The 13,987-nt window shown below is 31.8% G+C and overlaps 2 protein-coding genes across 2 annotated transcripts; both read right to left on the bottom strand.

Moving 5' to 3' along the window:
• Nucleotides 1-1,399: 1,399 nt before the first annotated feature.
• Nucleotides 1,400-5,059, bottom strand: EYA (eyes absent-like protein). The gene is made up of 6 exons (XM_020350305.3): nucleotides 4,903-5,059; nucleotides 4,175-4,456; nucleotides 3,922-4,089; nucleotides 2,506-2,599; nucleotides 2,229-2,435; nucleotides 1,400-2,023 (listed from the first exon to the last, which is right to left on the bottom strand). Exons 2-6 carry the CDS (start codon nucleotides 4,418-4,420, stop codon nucleotides 1,764-1,766), a joined length of 975 nt encoding a protein of 324 aa, XP_020205894.1. The 5' UTR covers nucleotides 4,421-4,456; nucleotides 4,903-5,059; the 3' UTR covers nucleotides 1,400-1,763.
• Nucleotides 5,060-6,624: 1,565 nt separating this feature from the next.
• LOC109791056 (uncharacterized) lies at nucleotides 6,625-9,298 on the bottom strand. Its single transcript, XM_020350309.3, has 3 exons — nucleotides 8,676-9,298; nucleotides 7,077-7,993; nucleotides 6,625-6,983 (listed from the first exon to the last, which is right to left on the bottom strand). The coding sequence occupies exons 1-3, from the start codon at nucleotides 9,172-9,174 to the stop codon at nucleotides 6,861-6,863; spliced, it is 1,539 nt and encodes a 512-aa protein (XP_020205898.1). The 5' UTR covers nucleotides 9,175-9,298; the 3' UTR covers nucleotides 6,625-6,860.
• Nucleotides 9,299-13,987: the final 4,689 nt, after the last annotated feature.

Consider the following 13,987-nt stretch of genomic DNA (forward strand, 5'->3'; position numbering starts at 1 on the left):
TTAGACAATATTTAATAATTTTAAATGTTCAATAATTTAAAAAAAACTATTGTTATTTTTATATCAACTTTGAAAGATAGGAGAGAGATAGAAAAAGAAAAAAAAATAATTTCAAATTCTCTAAAAAAAAAGTAAAAATTTGAAATTCTGAAAGAGAAATTTCAAAAATGTTTGAATATCAATTTTTTTTATAAATTATCTACCTAACAAAGCATTTCACACTAAAGCATTTAAAATTTTTTAAAAAATTAAATTAATCCATTAAAATCTTGGAGATATGTTCTGTTAAGAATAGTTCCACATGTAACAACAACACATTGACAGATCAAGAACAATTTTCTCACTTATTTAATGTGCTAAATTAATGACTATGACCAAAAGGGGTGAAAATACAAAAGCTAAATATTATTGAGGAAAAATATTTAAGGAGTTAATTTGCATTTGAAATAACTTTTTCTTTGCCTAGAAAAGCTACCTTAACATCCTATATATGTCATGCAGAAAATGTTCTGTAAGAAGTTTTGAAAGGTGTCTATGTCACCGTGCCAAGCCAAACGTGATAATGAGCGTGTCTCTGCTATCCAATTGTACAGTGCCATATGAATACGTTGGGATTTGTCCTTAATTAGTAGATGATTAAATGGACAAAGTGACGATTAGTCTCAACCTGATCTACATCGATTATCAAATTATCTTATCCTTAATTCAAATCAGTACATTTGTGGCATATCTCGAATGTCAGAACAATATATATTGCATCTCAATGCCAAAGGAATACAACAATGCCAATACCATTTTAGGACTTAACTTTTGGCAAAAGGACAAACTATTTAATTGATGTGATGCACAGCTAGGCGTGCTTTGGGAAAAATTGGACTTAACACTAGCCATGAAGCTTCAAATTATTCGGCTAACTTAATTCGTAAGAGGACCTACCTTTAGAGATGATTGTTTAGGCCCAGAAATTTAAAAATTGAAAAGGACCTCAAAAAATCTTTACAATCGTTTGGTCAATCCTCAGAAAATCACAACAGGATATTTAACCCGTAGCTTTAGTTAACGATCATGCCACATCAGATACAGCTTTGTGAATGTGATGTCAAACTTTATTACTTAACCTTGAAAATGAAGGCGAGGCTAGTATTCTAGAAGCTCCAGCCATGGCATATAAATATTGATGTCATCACTTCATCAGCAATGTATTTTCAACCAAAACTTAGAACTGGAATGAACTCCCAGAAACATTAGCATTATGAAGAACATGTAACTGTACGATTTATATGTGGTGGATCAATAATGGATGTATATTATTTTGCAAAAATCCAAAATTCAGATGAGCCCAAAATCCATTAACTTTAGGACCTTTGGAGGTTTTTGTGCAGCAAAAGAAGTGCAGGTGTGGTTGGTTAGCCATGTGTGGCTTCATATTTGCCTTATAATTGCCAAATAAGCATAGAAACTACAAAAAATGGGCTCATGGCCCAGTAGAAGGTGCACAGAGATAAATTTGAAACATCTTATGTACATAAGTGGTGCATGATTTACATTCATTTCTACATCTTAATGTTGTGATCACGCATGTCATAAAAAAATAGCTCCATCTAATTTCTTCAAAAGAAATTAGCACCTGAGAATGATAGCCATATCATGACACCAATCCATAAACTTGGCAATACAATGGCTGGTTATGCTGCTGCATTCATTTTATATTATTGGTACAGACAGGGATCCCAGAAAAGTGGAGATGACATGAAGATCTTGCATCATTCTTCATCATTCTCATTGTTTGTCCTTCCATACACCACAGAAAAGTAGTGGCTAACTGTTGTCAAAGTGAGACCAGGGAACCTGTGAAGTTTTCCTGGCCGTGGGTCAATCTTAATAAATGGCCATCTCATGATTTCTGCAGCTTCACACTCTTCCCATCCATCTCCAATTGCACAAAAGCGAACATTGGGATGGTTGAAACGCTCCTTGATCCATCGAAAACATTGAATTTTTCCCACTTCCCATGAGCTATAAACTGAAATGTGACATGCATCATTAAAGACAGTTATGTTGATTTGATCAGGATTAAACTCTGTTATTCGTTATGAAAATGGTTACTGCTTTTAAGCTTCCAAAAGGTTGATTACTAATATGATTGTGAGCTTTGAGCTTTAAAAAAGATGGCATAAAAAATCAATTATGTGACATGGCATTCAATCAGAAGAGATAAAATTACTCACCATTTCCATGTGTTATTAAGCTGTCCAAACGAAAGAGCATGCATTTCACAAGTGAGGGAATTAACGATCCAGATGTCACTAAAACATTTACATGCTGATACTTTGCATTAGTTGAGTTAGAGCTAGTGTTAGCAAAAGCATTAGAAGCATTAGAAGAAACTGCATCTTTATCTTCTTCAGCCGAACACTCCTTCAAAAAGGTCCGTGCTACAATATATGAAACATGAAAGATATAAAAGGTCATGCAACAAAATATCATTAAACCATCAAAACATACCTGATGAAAGCCATCTGTCTGTGTATTCATCAGTTTTATCATACAATTCATCCCAGAGTTTTATTGTCTCGTGATCTAAAATATTCTTTAAACCCTGAAACCAGACACGAAAAGGCCAAGTTTATCCCTATGTCAAGCTAAAAATGGAAAAGCTAGCAAATAAAGTACAGCACAACTTGTTTGGTTACACCCTAACTCTAAGTCTCTAACTTGGATTCTCACTTTCATGATGTCTACAAAGCTTCAGTCATTAGAAAACAAAGCACCATCACTCACCAATAAACTAAAACTCGTGAAGTTGTTTCAAAACAGTAATCTAGTTCTACATTATTAGCATTGATTTGCTGAGTCTTGAAAGCTTGTTTCTGTTACTTTTTACAACTATTCATCTGTTAACATAGGAATTTAAATATTTATGTGCAAAAAAGGTGCAGCAGTCAGGTGTCTATAATTGTATTGGGAGTCTTTTCTTTCATCTTCTACATTAATCCACAAGCAATTCTTCAAAGAAGCACTCATTTACAAAACACATCAATCTTGCTTATGTCTTATTATTTGAAATTTTTATGATTTTAATAGAAGATAAAATGAGACTACAACAATACATAAATATATTGTTGTAGACACTAATTTATAAAACGGGTTTAATTATCGATTGCCAAACCTTTATATACCTAAAACACAAACTAAAAGGAATATTGGGAAAGTAACAGGTAATAATATATCACATAATATCATATACCCAGCATACACACACACAAGACCTTAGCCTATCTTCTTTCCTACCCTTTTCTATAATTGTATTTTTCCTTTTTCTCTCAAACCAACCGGCCTAAGGTACCCTTGGGCCCCTCGTGTTTACCCTCCTCCTATATCATGTGTTAAGGGCCTATCAAAACCTTTTATGATAGTGTAATACTACTAATAATGCTCCAGAAACTGTGTATTATAACTTTTTAACATGTATGTACTTTGAGACTATTCAAGTCTCATAAGATTTAAAAAAAACTTGTTTCCAAAAACATAGTCGACATTAGCCATACGTATTAAAATTACACATTTACAGACAACAGCAAACTACATCAAACAAGCATAAAAAGTGAACTCAATCGAACTCTATTTTATTGTAGAAATAATTGAAATTGTGTTGTGGAAACTATTATCTTTAGACAAAATCCATAAAACAAAACAATGCTATGGCTTCATAACTGAACCATTCCATCATGAACATTTGAAAATGCAAAGGAAAGTACTGCAATAGATACATACATCACATAATATACAATAAAACATCAACTTCAATTGGCATGGCATCAATAAATATGCAATAAAATAATAACAAGTAAGATTCCATGCTATAGTACTGACTTTCAAAAGTTGAATATAGAAATACCAACAATGCTCCAGAAGTTTTACCTGTAAGTACTTTTGGGCAATGACTCGATGCCTATATGCTAGTTTTCTTTTGTTGGCATCATCATGTGGGGAATCTAATTCATCTTGGTAGAAGTCATAATCAGATAGGTCCCTCCCATCATCAAATTGGGCCAGAGCATCAAGAAAAGGTTTGTTGTAATTTTCAATCTGCGCCACATAAACCCCACATCAAATCACTAACATCATAAGCAAAAAAAGCCTAGGAAATTTCAACATAAAACACAAATTTTACTTGTTCATAGAAGAAATGATCATCACATATTTGTAGAATGAGATTTTCCCACATCCTCCCAATTTCCACCCCCTTCCGCACCTCCTTCAGACCGTTGAAAGCCTCGGCATAAGTCGATTTAAGCAAGGAGTTGAGCAGGACAAGGGTCTCATCCATGTCCCACACATACACATCCAACCTGGGATGGACACCTTGGCCGGAAGACGTCTGAGTCTCCAACTCAGGTGTGCCAGATGCAGCAGCCATTCCCACGTGTGCTCAAGAAACTCACCTCACAGTGCACTGCAGCAAAAGATCACATTCATTGCAACAAGTTCATACACACTTTTATCACCGCATATTGAGATCATCTTCAACACACAAGGATGCAAAACATCAATTATTTCAGCGAATTACCACTTAAAAAGCTAAAATATTAAGACTTAGAACAAATGAAAATAGGTTCAACCTTTCTCACACCCATTCAGTTGCTGAACAAAATTGCAACCTCAATTGAAATTAATTGAATAATTTTAAAATGAACGAAATTAAAAAGGAAAAAAAAAAAAAGTATCCGTAAACAGTGAGGGAATGTGAGTTTATGATGAATTCAGAAATCAAATTAGTAGGATGAACATAATATATCGTCAATTACAATAACCAAAACCTGTAAGATTCGAATCAACAAGATAACTGTTAAAACGAATAAGAAAAACAAATATAAATAACATATGAATGCACAAAAAAACCTTAGGTTAAGGTAGCAGAGCGCATGAGTACGAGGAGGACGATGAAATTGTCGCGTGAGTCAGAACATCAAATTCAAGAATCTCACTCAACTACAATTGTTTCCTCCTTTACTCTTGCTTTCCCATAGGCCTCAGTCACCGGCCCACATTTCGGGCCCAGTATAGTAAACTGGCCTCATATTTTTTTTTTGTCTAGAACACTTCTAGACATTTTTTTTATTAGTAATATTTTAGTACAATGTACAAAATAAATTTTATTTTATATAAATAAAATATAAAATAAGTAATTTTAAATATATATATATATATATTAATTTTAATTTTAATAATAAATATTATCACCATATAAATTATATTGTAATTTATAATAATTAATTTATATTGTGATACAAGGTTATTTATTAATAAAAACAAAATCATAGATTGAAAGAGATAAGAATTTAAAAATATTTCTAAAATTTTTTTAAAAAATAGTTTGAAATATTTTTATTGAATAATATTCCTTAAAAATATTTATTTTTAGATATTTATTCTATTTTTTATATATATACCCACAACAATTGATATAACCATGCATTTTTCTAAGAGTAATAAATTTAAAATTTTTCATTTTAGAAAAATAAAAACTAATTTGATTGACAGAATGTTATTTTAATGATGATTTATGCATATTCTATTTTTCTGATTATGTAACTAATGAATGAAGAAATTTTCTACTTAATTTAATATATAAACCTCATGCGACATGTGTTAAAAGATGAAAAATATATACAGATACATAATTTGAAAAATAAAGATTAAATTAATTATACAAGAAATTGATGGAGGACACAACTCACTATGGTTGGCACATTGAAAGTTTGAGTGATATGAAGGATTCTAAAAGACGAGTAACTCGATTAGTCCCTTGTTTATAAGAAGTTAACCCTTCTAGATGTTTTTATTTGTTAATTTGTAAATTGTAATGACGTTCACAATGCTTCCCGTCACTGAAGACTAGTTTTTCATTTTGCGTTGAAGATATAGCTGACACGATAATACCAGAGTTTAAGCCCATCGAATTACATTACAATAAACGTCTCTTTATATTTTATTTGACTATGTCAACCATTGTTGAAGCTAACGACTCATCATTATATTATCTCTATTAATAATAATAAGAGCTATTTTCATTCTATTACAAATTGAAAAATAGTCATCTGCAGACCAAAGATGCTGATGTGTTTGGGAACATCCGAATAAGATTGGAATTAGATTCAGGATTATGACTGGCTTCTGATTCAGACATAACTTTTAATTTTAAAGAAAGAAAAGGTTTTACGCTATATATTAATTCTTATCCCTTATTTTTATGAAATTCAAAGCGTTGAAAACAAGACACCCTTATAGCAGTTTCCAACAATTGGATTTTAGTTACACATGAATTTAATAATACAGCTGCAAATATACATGAATCTACTGGGTGATGTAGAAATAGGACATACCACGCACAATAAACAGGTCACAAACGCAATGGAAATCTGAAATTACTAGAAAGAAAGTATTGGTTCAACACATAATTTGGACCAAAAAAACTGTCTCTTTGATTTTATCACATATTTTTTTAAATGTGCGGGTGTAAAAATCATAAAAATAAGTGACAAATAAAAAAAATTATGTAGAATATCACCTTCAGTATCATTTTTTTATATTCTCAAATCCTCACTAAAAACAAAAAATCCATGAACACAACAGCATTGGTATCACCATATCTTTCTTTTTAGTTACAAATTACAAGATCAGCAGAAAGTCTACTACACATGGTTAACAGAAGATCAAAGTCAAAAACACTAGTTTACAATGCAAATCCACAATTACAGATCATGTTATTAGGAAAACCAAGATGTTCCAAACATATGCACCGTACAAACAATATATAGCCTGAAGAAACATAAATTAAAACAGATTTTGCCAAAGAATCATTTCTGCTGAGGGCAAAACATGGAGCAAAACCAGAACCAAAACCCCTTCTTTTTCTTCTTTGATGGCACAAGTTTTGCATCCCTCTTGGTGACAAAATCAGCCATATACTGCACAACTTCCTGGTGAACAACAATGAGAAAAGTGTTAAGTAAAAAGAGAAGGTGAAAGAATAGGAACAAGCCAAAGTTACATTGCACCTCAAAAAAGTTTACCTGAGCACCTAACTTGACCAATTGTCTCGGTGGACTCTCAAGGGGAGTCTCATCAGCCCGAAAAACTCTCAACTTGGACAAGAACCTAAAAGACTCGGGTAGAGTTTTTATTTGATCATCACTTATATCCAACTCCTCTAGCATTTCAAGCTTTCCAATTGATGTTGGCAAGGCTCTTAGGTCAGCGAAGTTTTTTCCCAAGTTTAATTTCTTCAAATTAGTAGCAAAACACAGGTTCTCTGGCACAAATTCGAGTTCATTAAAGCTAACATCAAGTTCCTTCAAATTGCAGAGACTACCCACTGTGGAAGGCAACCTCTTAACTCTATTATAGTGCAAAGTGAGAATCTCCAACAATTCAAGCTTCCCAAGTGCCTCAGGAAGGGCCTTGAGCTGATTGAAATCCAACTTGAGCATAGATAGAGATGAGCAATTGCCAATTGTGTGAGGCAGTTCCTCAAGCTCATTGGTCTCAACATTCAATGTCTTCAAGCTGCTCAAGTTCCCAATTATCTCTGGTAAATCCGTGAACGCGTTTGAGCTCAAGTCCAGATCAATGAGGTTTGTCAAGTTTCCAAAAGTAGCAGGAAGTGATCTCAATCTGTTGGCATGGAGGTCAAGATAAACAAGGTTTATCAATTCACCAAATGAATGGGGAAGGTTTATGAGTTGGTTTGAGTGAAGATCAAGCTTTGTCAAGGCCTTGAGACCCCCAATGGTTGTTGGAAGAGCCATGAGTCTGTTCTCAGATATGTCCACTTCAGTGACATCAGATAATTTCCCTATTGAAACAGGCAACCACTCCATCTGATCCACCAACTTCCCACTAAGCTCAAGGGTTGCAGCTCCACTACCAGCACAACTCTCAATAAGAGTAGCCACATTCATTAGACTCAACTTCTCAGTGCTTCCATCACCTAGAAAATTAAAATCAAATCCAAGGATGATCATCATACCAAGTCAAGGTTTCAAAAAAGTCAATGATCGCAATTTCAGCCACAACATCAAGGATTTTGGAGTCTCTGGTCTCCCACCACAACCGCAATGCAACCCTGAACACATCGACTGCATATATTCATAATATCTCGCAGGACAAAACTTGGACACAGAACTCATAGGTATTATTCTCTAATCAGAATTGGAGGTTTATAGCAATAATATATATTGACATTTAATAGAATCCTTTGTTATGCATGTTACTAAAGTGGAACTCCAATTTTAATCGGAGATTAACACCTATGATGATTCTGATTCTGTATGTAAGTTTTATCTTTTAAAGGATATGATAAAAGAACAATCACAATTTAAAAACTTTACCAAGACAACTAACTAGCCTGGAGAACTAATTGATAAGGTCTCAAATTAAAGAAGAGACTATGAACTAATTTAGCTTTTAACAGAACGGAATAGGTTACTATGGTTCAAAAGTAAACCATTTTTGCATATTCCATACGGCAAACAAATTCTAAGGAAGTATAAATTGTTTTTCCTTCCTAAGAGATATTTTAAATCCTAAACATAATCAATGAATAACAATGGAGGAAAGAACATAATAACAACAAGAAGTAAGAAATTGGGTTATTTCCCATAAAAACTAACCTGCAGAAAAGGAAGGCTTCACTGGTTGGAGACCATCCTTGTGTGGTTCTTCCTCTTCCTTCACCAAAGTTTCATCAGTGATCACCACATGTTCTTCATCTATTGTGGGAAGGTTTTGCTTCTGTTTCTGGTTATCTCCAGAAACCAATTCAGAAGCCTTCTGAATGAGATCAGCGAAGGTTTGAAACATGTTTTCAAGCTGAAGAAGGTGAAGTGCCTCTCTCCTCTGCTGGTGCGTGTGGAACAAAACCATGGTCTTCTTGAGTTGTTGCAGGACAGAGAAGAGGTCCTCAGGGACATCATGGGGTGGTTGTTGCATTGAGATTTCATGGAGTTTGGTTTGTTCCTCGTTGTTGAGGGTATCCACAGTGGACGTGGCAGCTTCCACCTCTTCAATAGAGGGTCTACGTGGCAGTGACCTATAGATTCTGGTGATTTCTTGTACTGTGTCCACAAAGCCACGTGAAGGTGGTGCTTGCAGAGGCTCTTTTTCACTCATGGCTATCGCTGTGAAGAAGAAGAAGAAGGAGAGAGAGTTTGATTAGTGTGGCTTTTTGTACTTTCGGGATTTGGCTTTTTATTTTTTCAGGTTCAGACACGACACAATCAACGGTTGTAACAGTGAAGTCTATGAGCTAGTATGATGAAAAATATTATGGAAATATACTTGGGAAAAAAAATGTCTTAAGCGAATAGATAAATACTCCCTCATTTTTTTTTATTATCTTTAAGATCATATATAAAAATTAAGAAAATTATTGATATTTTAATTTTTTAAAATATTTATTACTTATTTTCTTGATATATCTTTTAAGTAGTTAAAAAAGAAATAAATATATTAAAAAATTAATAAATACATTATTTAATAAAGATACATTAATTATTAAAAATAAAAATAAAAAATAAATATATAAATCATTAATTTTAGAATAGTAACAATAAAAAATAACAAAATATTAACAAACGACTATAAAAAACGGATGGAATATATAAGTTGGAAATAAGTAATAATATTATTAAATGTGAGAAATATTACGCTACGTCAGTTATAAATGCCTTTAACGAACAAAATTATCAATTCCTTAAATAGAAAAATATCACTATAATTTGCTTCAGACTTGAATATGTTTTAAACTTTTACCTATATAATTCTATTTTAATTAGTTCTTACAAAAAATTTGTTATATTTAAAATTTAGACATTTTTTTAAATATTTTTTAATCTTTATTATTAAATCTAATTAATTTAGTGTACCAAAAACATGAAAAATATGAATTAAGATGATTAATGTATTAAAGAATATTTTAAATAAAACAATTAAAATATTTCTAAATATGTAATTAAATTAAATAATATATTTATTATTTTATACAAATGAAATAGTTACATATAATTTATTTTTATAGTTTATTTTAATTCTTAATATAATATGAATAGTTATTTTTATTGTTTTTAATATTTTTCTAAAAAAATATTCTTCTTATTTTTTAATTTACCTTTAATATTATACTTTTAAATAATAATAATTTATTTATATGCTTATAATTTACTTTTGATATATTGATTTTGTATTTAAAAATGAAATTATTTGATATTAAAAAATTATATTACAATCGATCAAAATTAATTAATTATGTAAAAATAATATTAAAATTAATATATTAAAAATAAATAATAAACATTTAAGTAAATTATAATACTTTAAAAACATATATTGTTATAAGTAAATTAATGAATTTAAAAGTATGAATAATATTAAAATCAATAAAAATTATTTTTTATAATATCATATATATTAAAAGTTAAAAATAAATGTATTTAATTAACTTATTAATTTATATAAATAATAACTATACTACTTAATGAAATTATTTACCTAAAATAATTAATTGTTTTAATTTTAAATATTTTATTATTATTTTAACTATTTTAATTGATTTTTCATTATTTTGTCATGTCAACACTTAATTTACTAAAATTAACAATAAGAACTAGAAAAGAACATTAAAAATGTCAAGAATTTAAAAATGTTTAAAAAAAAGTATAACAAGTGGGGGTGAATGATGGAATCTAAGTGGTAAATTATAAAACTTAAGAGGTAAATCTTGGAATTCAATTAAAAATAATATTAGATAGCACTCCATGTAATTGCATTATTTCATGGTGTACAACTAGGTCAACTTCTCTAAAAAAAATTAGACATTAATAGGCAAGAAGTAAGCACACTTCATCTAGTTATCAACTCTCATCCAAATAATATTATTTCCCCTAGTTGACTTAGGCAAACTCACAACAAATTTGTTGTGATATCCTACTTCCACTCGGGAACCTTCATGATTTGCGACAAACAACTAGTTTTGTATGCTTCACATTGGCCTTTTGATAAGTCAAATAGGTTGTCACATACTTTACCACATCTTTCTTCATGTTAGACCACTCAAACACTTTCTTTAGATTTTGACACATCTTGAACATACTCGAGTGCAAATTGAGATTACTTTTATAATCTTTACCCAAATTAGGAAAAATTTTAGTTGTCAATCAAGTAACACAACTAACAACCAGCTACAGTAAGGTAGCTCAAAAGGTCAACACTATCATCACTAGTATGGCCTCAACATGAACTCCACCTGCATGTTATCCTTGTCATGCTCTCATATCAAGTATAATCATTGCAGTCCCACCAGAGTAAATTAGTATTCAAAAGAATAATCACATAACAAGTATAGAATTAAAAATCACTATACTACCAATATCATCATGCAAACCACTCGATACAATATCTCATGGCTTACAACTTAACAACACAACAATAACATCTCAACATGGCATTCCACAATCTTAAAAAGGTAAACAACTTAATCACATCAAACAATTTCAAACTACACCACACCCATGCCATTCAACAACAAATTCACGTAGCATATGAACAATACCACAATCAACACATCATATGCATAAGACATTAACTACATGCGTCATCACACATTCAACTAAGACATCTCTTACAAGAAAGATAAATAATTTAAGTGGTTTTATCCTACTGAACCAACAACAACACAATCTTTTTACACCTGCTAGATCAACAACCAATTTGGATAAAAATCCACAACATGGTTTCTCGAATTTTGTCACTTAAATTAGGAAAGTCTAGTATTCCTATTAAGATAGAACAGTTTGGGTGTGAGTCTACCATAGTGTTAGCATGCATAACTAAGCCTCTTATAGAACTAGCTCATTGATTACCCTTCAAATATTACACCCTTTTTACTACTTAGTTACAGATTTTAGCCCACGACCTTGTACCTTACTCGATTTGGTCACTTTATACACGTATGGATCGACCTGACCCTCATATAGATCAACATTGCCACTTATATTCAATATAACTTGACCTAGCCCCTATGTTGTGGTCCCTTATAGATAGTATACCTCAACCTTGTCCACATACTACATCAACTATGGTCCTAGAATAGATTCAACTATCCACTTTAAGAGACTACTACTTCAGAAGGGTTTTCAACAATTAGGTTCATAGAGCACCATAACAATACCCTCACAATGAGATATCCAACTTTTAGAGCACTCTCTCCTCTAGTCCTAAGTCAATCAACATAACATGCCTTAATGCTTTAAGCATTCTCAACACCATCGCCTCAACATTCCAATAATATAATCATCAATATACATTATCCCAAATTAATGTATAAAGAGCTACCAACATACAAGATGTAATAGATTCAATTAACCTATACATGTTCAACAATTAGGTAAGCAAACAACACATTTTCATTAAGTAATCCACACCCAACATTACTCCTCCTTGTGCCTAACGTCACCGAGGCAAAGGGGGGCTTGTCCATGTTTGGCATCACTTGATAGAACCCCAATTTTGGATTTCCACATTTGAAAACTAGAAAATCTAAGAATGCAACACAACAATACATGTGCATCCTTTATATATAACTCATTTCTCATCAAGATAACAACATAGAACAACAATCCGACTAGAATCACAATTTCACTCCACATGCTTTAAAATACCAAAAATGCACCATACACCACTTCTACTCCAAGATTCACCCATGTAGTCACAAATTTAATAAAATCAAACAACCTTCAATTTCGTCAATCAACAAAGAATCAAGTCTAGCTTTCCTTACTTCAAAATCTACTAGAATTAGAGGAAGAAAAAAATCAAGCTTCAAGAACTTCACATCGATACCACGAAATTCTAATTCACGACTCTACTGACATGAATCAACTACACAGCTTCTCAAAATCTCCAAGGAAGGATCACTCACTCTAAGGAAGGTTTAAGGAGGAAGTGGTATCTCTTAGTCTCTAAATCCCTTCTCTCTAAACTATCTCTCTAGGATTTCTTAATAATGAGCTTATGAAGCTCAAGTCTTAAACAACTAAAACTTCTCAGGAATTCCTTAATTCCAAAGTTTCAGGAATTCCTTAATTCCAAAGTTTCTTAGCAAATAAATCACAAAATCACCACAACATATAATTCAACAAAATCAACAATAATCAATAAAAGTTGTACAGTGTTACAACTTATGTTGAAATCAACTTCTTTTTCATTATACAACAATTCTCTTATCATACATAAGTTAGGATCTCGTAACTGCTTCTCTTTCACCATCTACAAAATCTCATTAGTTATAGTATTCATACCACAACTAATGTGATATAGAGAGACCTCTACATGCAAGTTCAAATCTCTGAACTTCTCCATCAGCTCTAACTCCTTCACCATTAAGGTTAGCATACGGATTGACTTTCTAGTTAGATTATTTGCCACAACACTAACATTGCTAAGATGATACATTAACTTGAAGTCATAGTCTTTGAAGAATTTTGTCCATTGATATTGTCTCATGTTAAGATTCTTCTAATTAAATAGATACTTCAAATTCTTGTAATCATTGAACGCATCAAACTTAACTTCATAAAAAGAATGATTATATGTCTTTAGAGCAAACACCACAACTTCCAATTCCAAGTCATGAGTAGGGTAGTTACCTTCATGAGTCTTCAATTGCCTTAAGGTATAGGCTAACACCTTCCTATTTTGCATCAACACACAACCCAAACTTTGATGAGAGGTATCATAGTAAACCTCAAAAACCTCACAAAGATTTGGTAACATCAACACATGAGAGGTAGTCAACCTCTGTTTTAGCTCCTGAAAACTCAACTCACATGCTTTAGTCCACGCAAATGGTTGATCTTATATGGTAAGTTGATTCAACAACGTCACTATCTTAGAGAAAACTTCAATGAATCTTCAACATTAACCCAAT

This window comes from Cajanus cajan, chromosome 5 (genome assembly GCF_000230855.2).
Source record: "Cajanus cajan strain Asha chromosome 5, NIPB_CcT2T_4, whole genome shotgun sequence".
NCBI lineage: Eukaryota > Viridiplantae > Streptophyta > Magnoliopsida > Fabales > Fabaceae > Cajanus > Cajanus cajan.

Bases quoted from the DNA above. Each gene is read 5' to 3' on its own strand.
- EYA (XM_020350305.3), bottom strand. From the start codon at position 4,420: ATGGCTGCTGCATCTGGCACACCTGAGTTGGAGACTCAGACGTCTTCC. The intron at 2,436-2,505 runs GTATGTTTTGAT...CATATATTGTAG, and splicing joins AGACAGATGGCTTTCATCAG to CACGGACCTTTTTGAAGGAG. The intron at 2,024-2,228 runs GTGAGTAATTTT...GTCACATTTCAG, and splicing joins CTTAATAACACATGGAAATG to TTTATAGCTCATGGGAAGTG.
- LOC109791056 (XM_020350309.3), bottom strand. From the start codon at position 9,174: ATGAGTGAAAAAGAGCCTCTGCAAGCACCACCTTCACGTGGCTTTGTG. The intron at 7,994-8,675 runs GTTAGTTTTTAT...TTAATTTTCTAG, and splicing joins GAAGCCTTCCTTTTCTGCAG to GTGATGGAAGCACTGAGAAG. The intron at 6,984-7,076 runs GTAAACTTTTTT...GTTGTTCACCAG, and splicing joins TGGTCAAGTTAGGTGCTCAG to GAAGTTGTGCAGTATATGGC.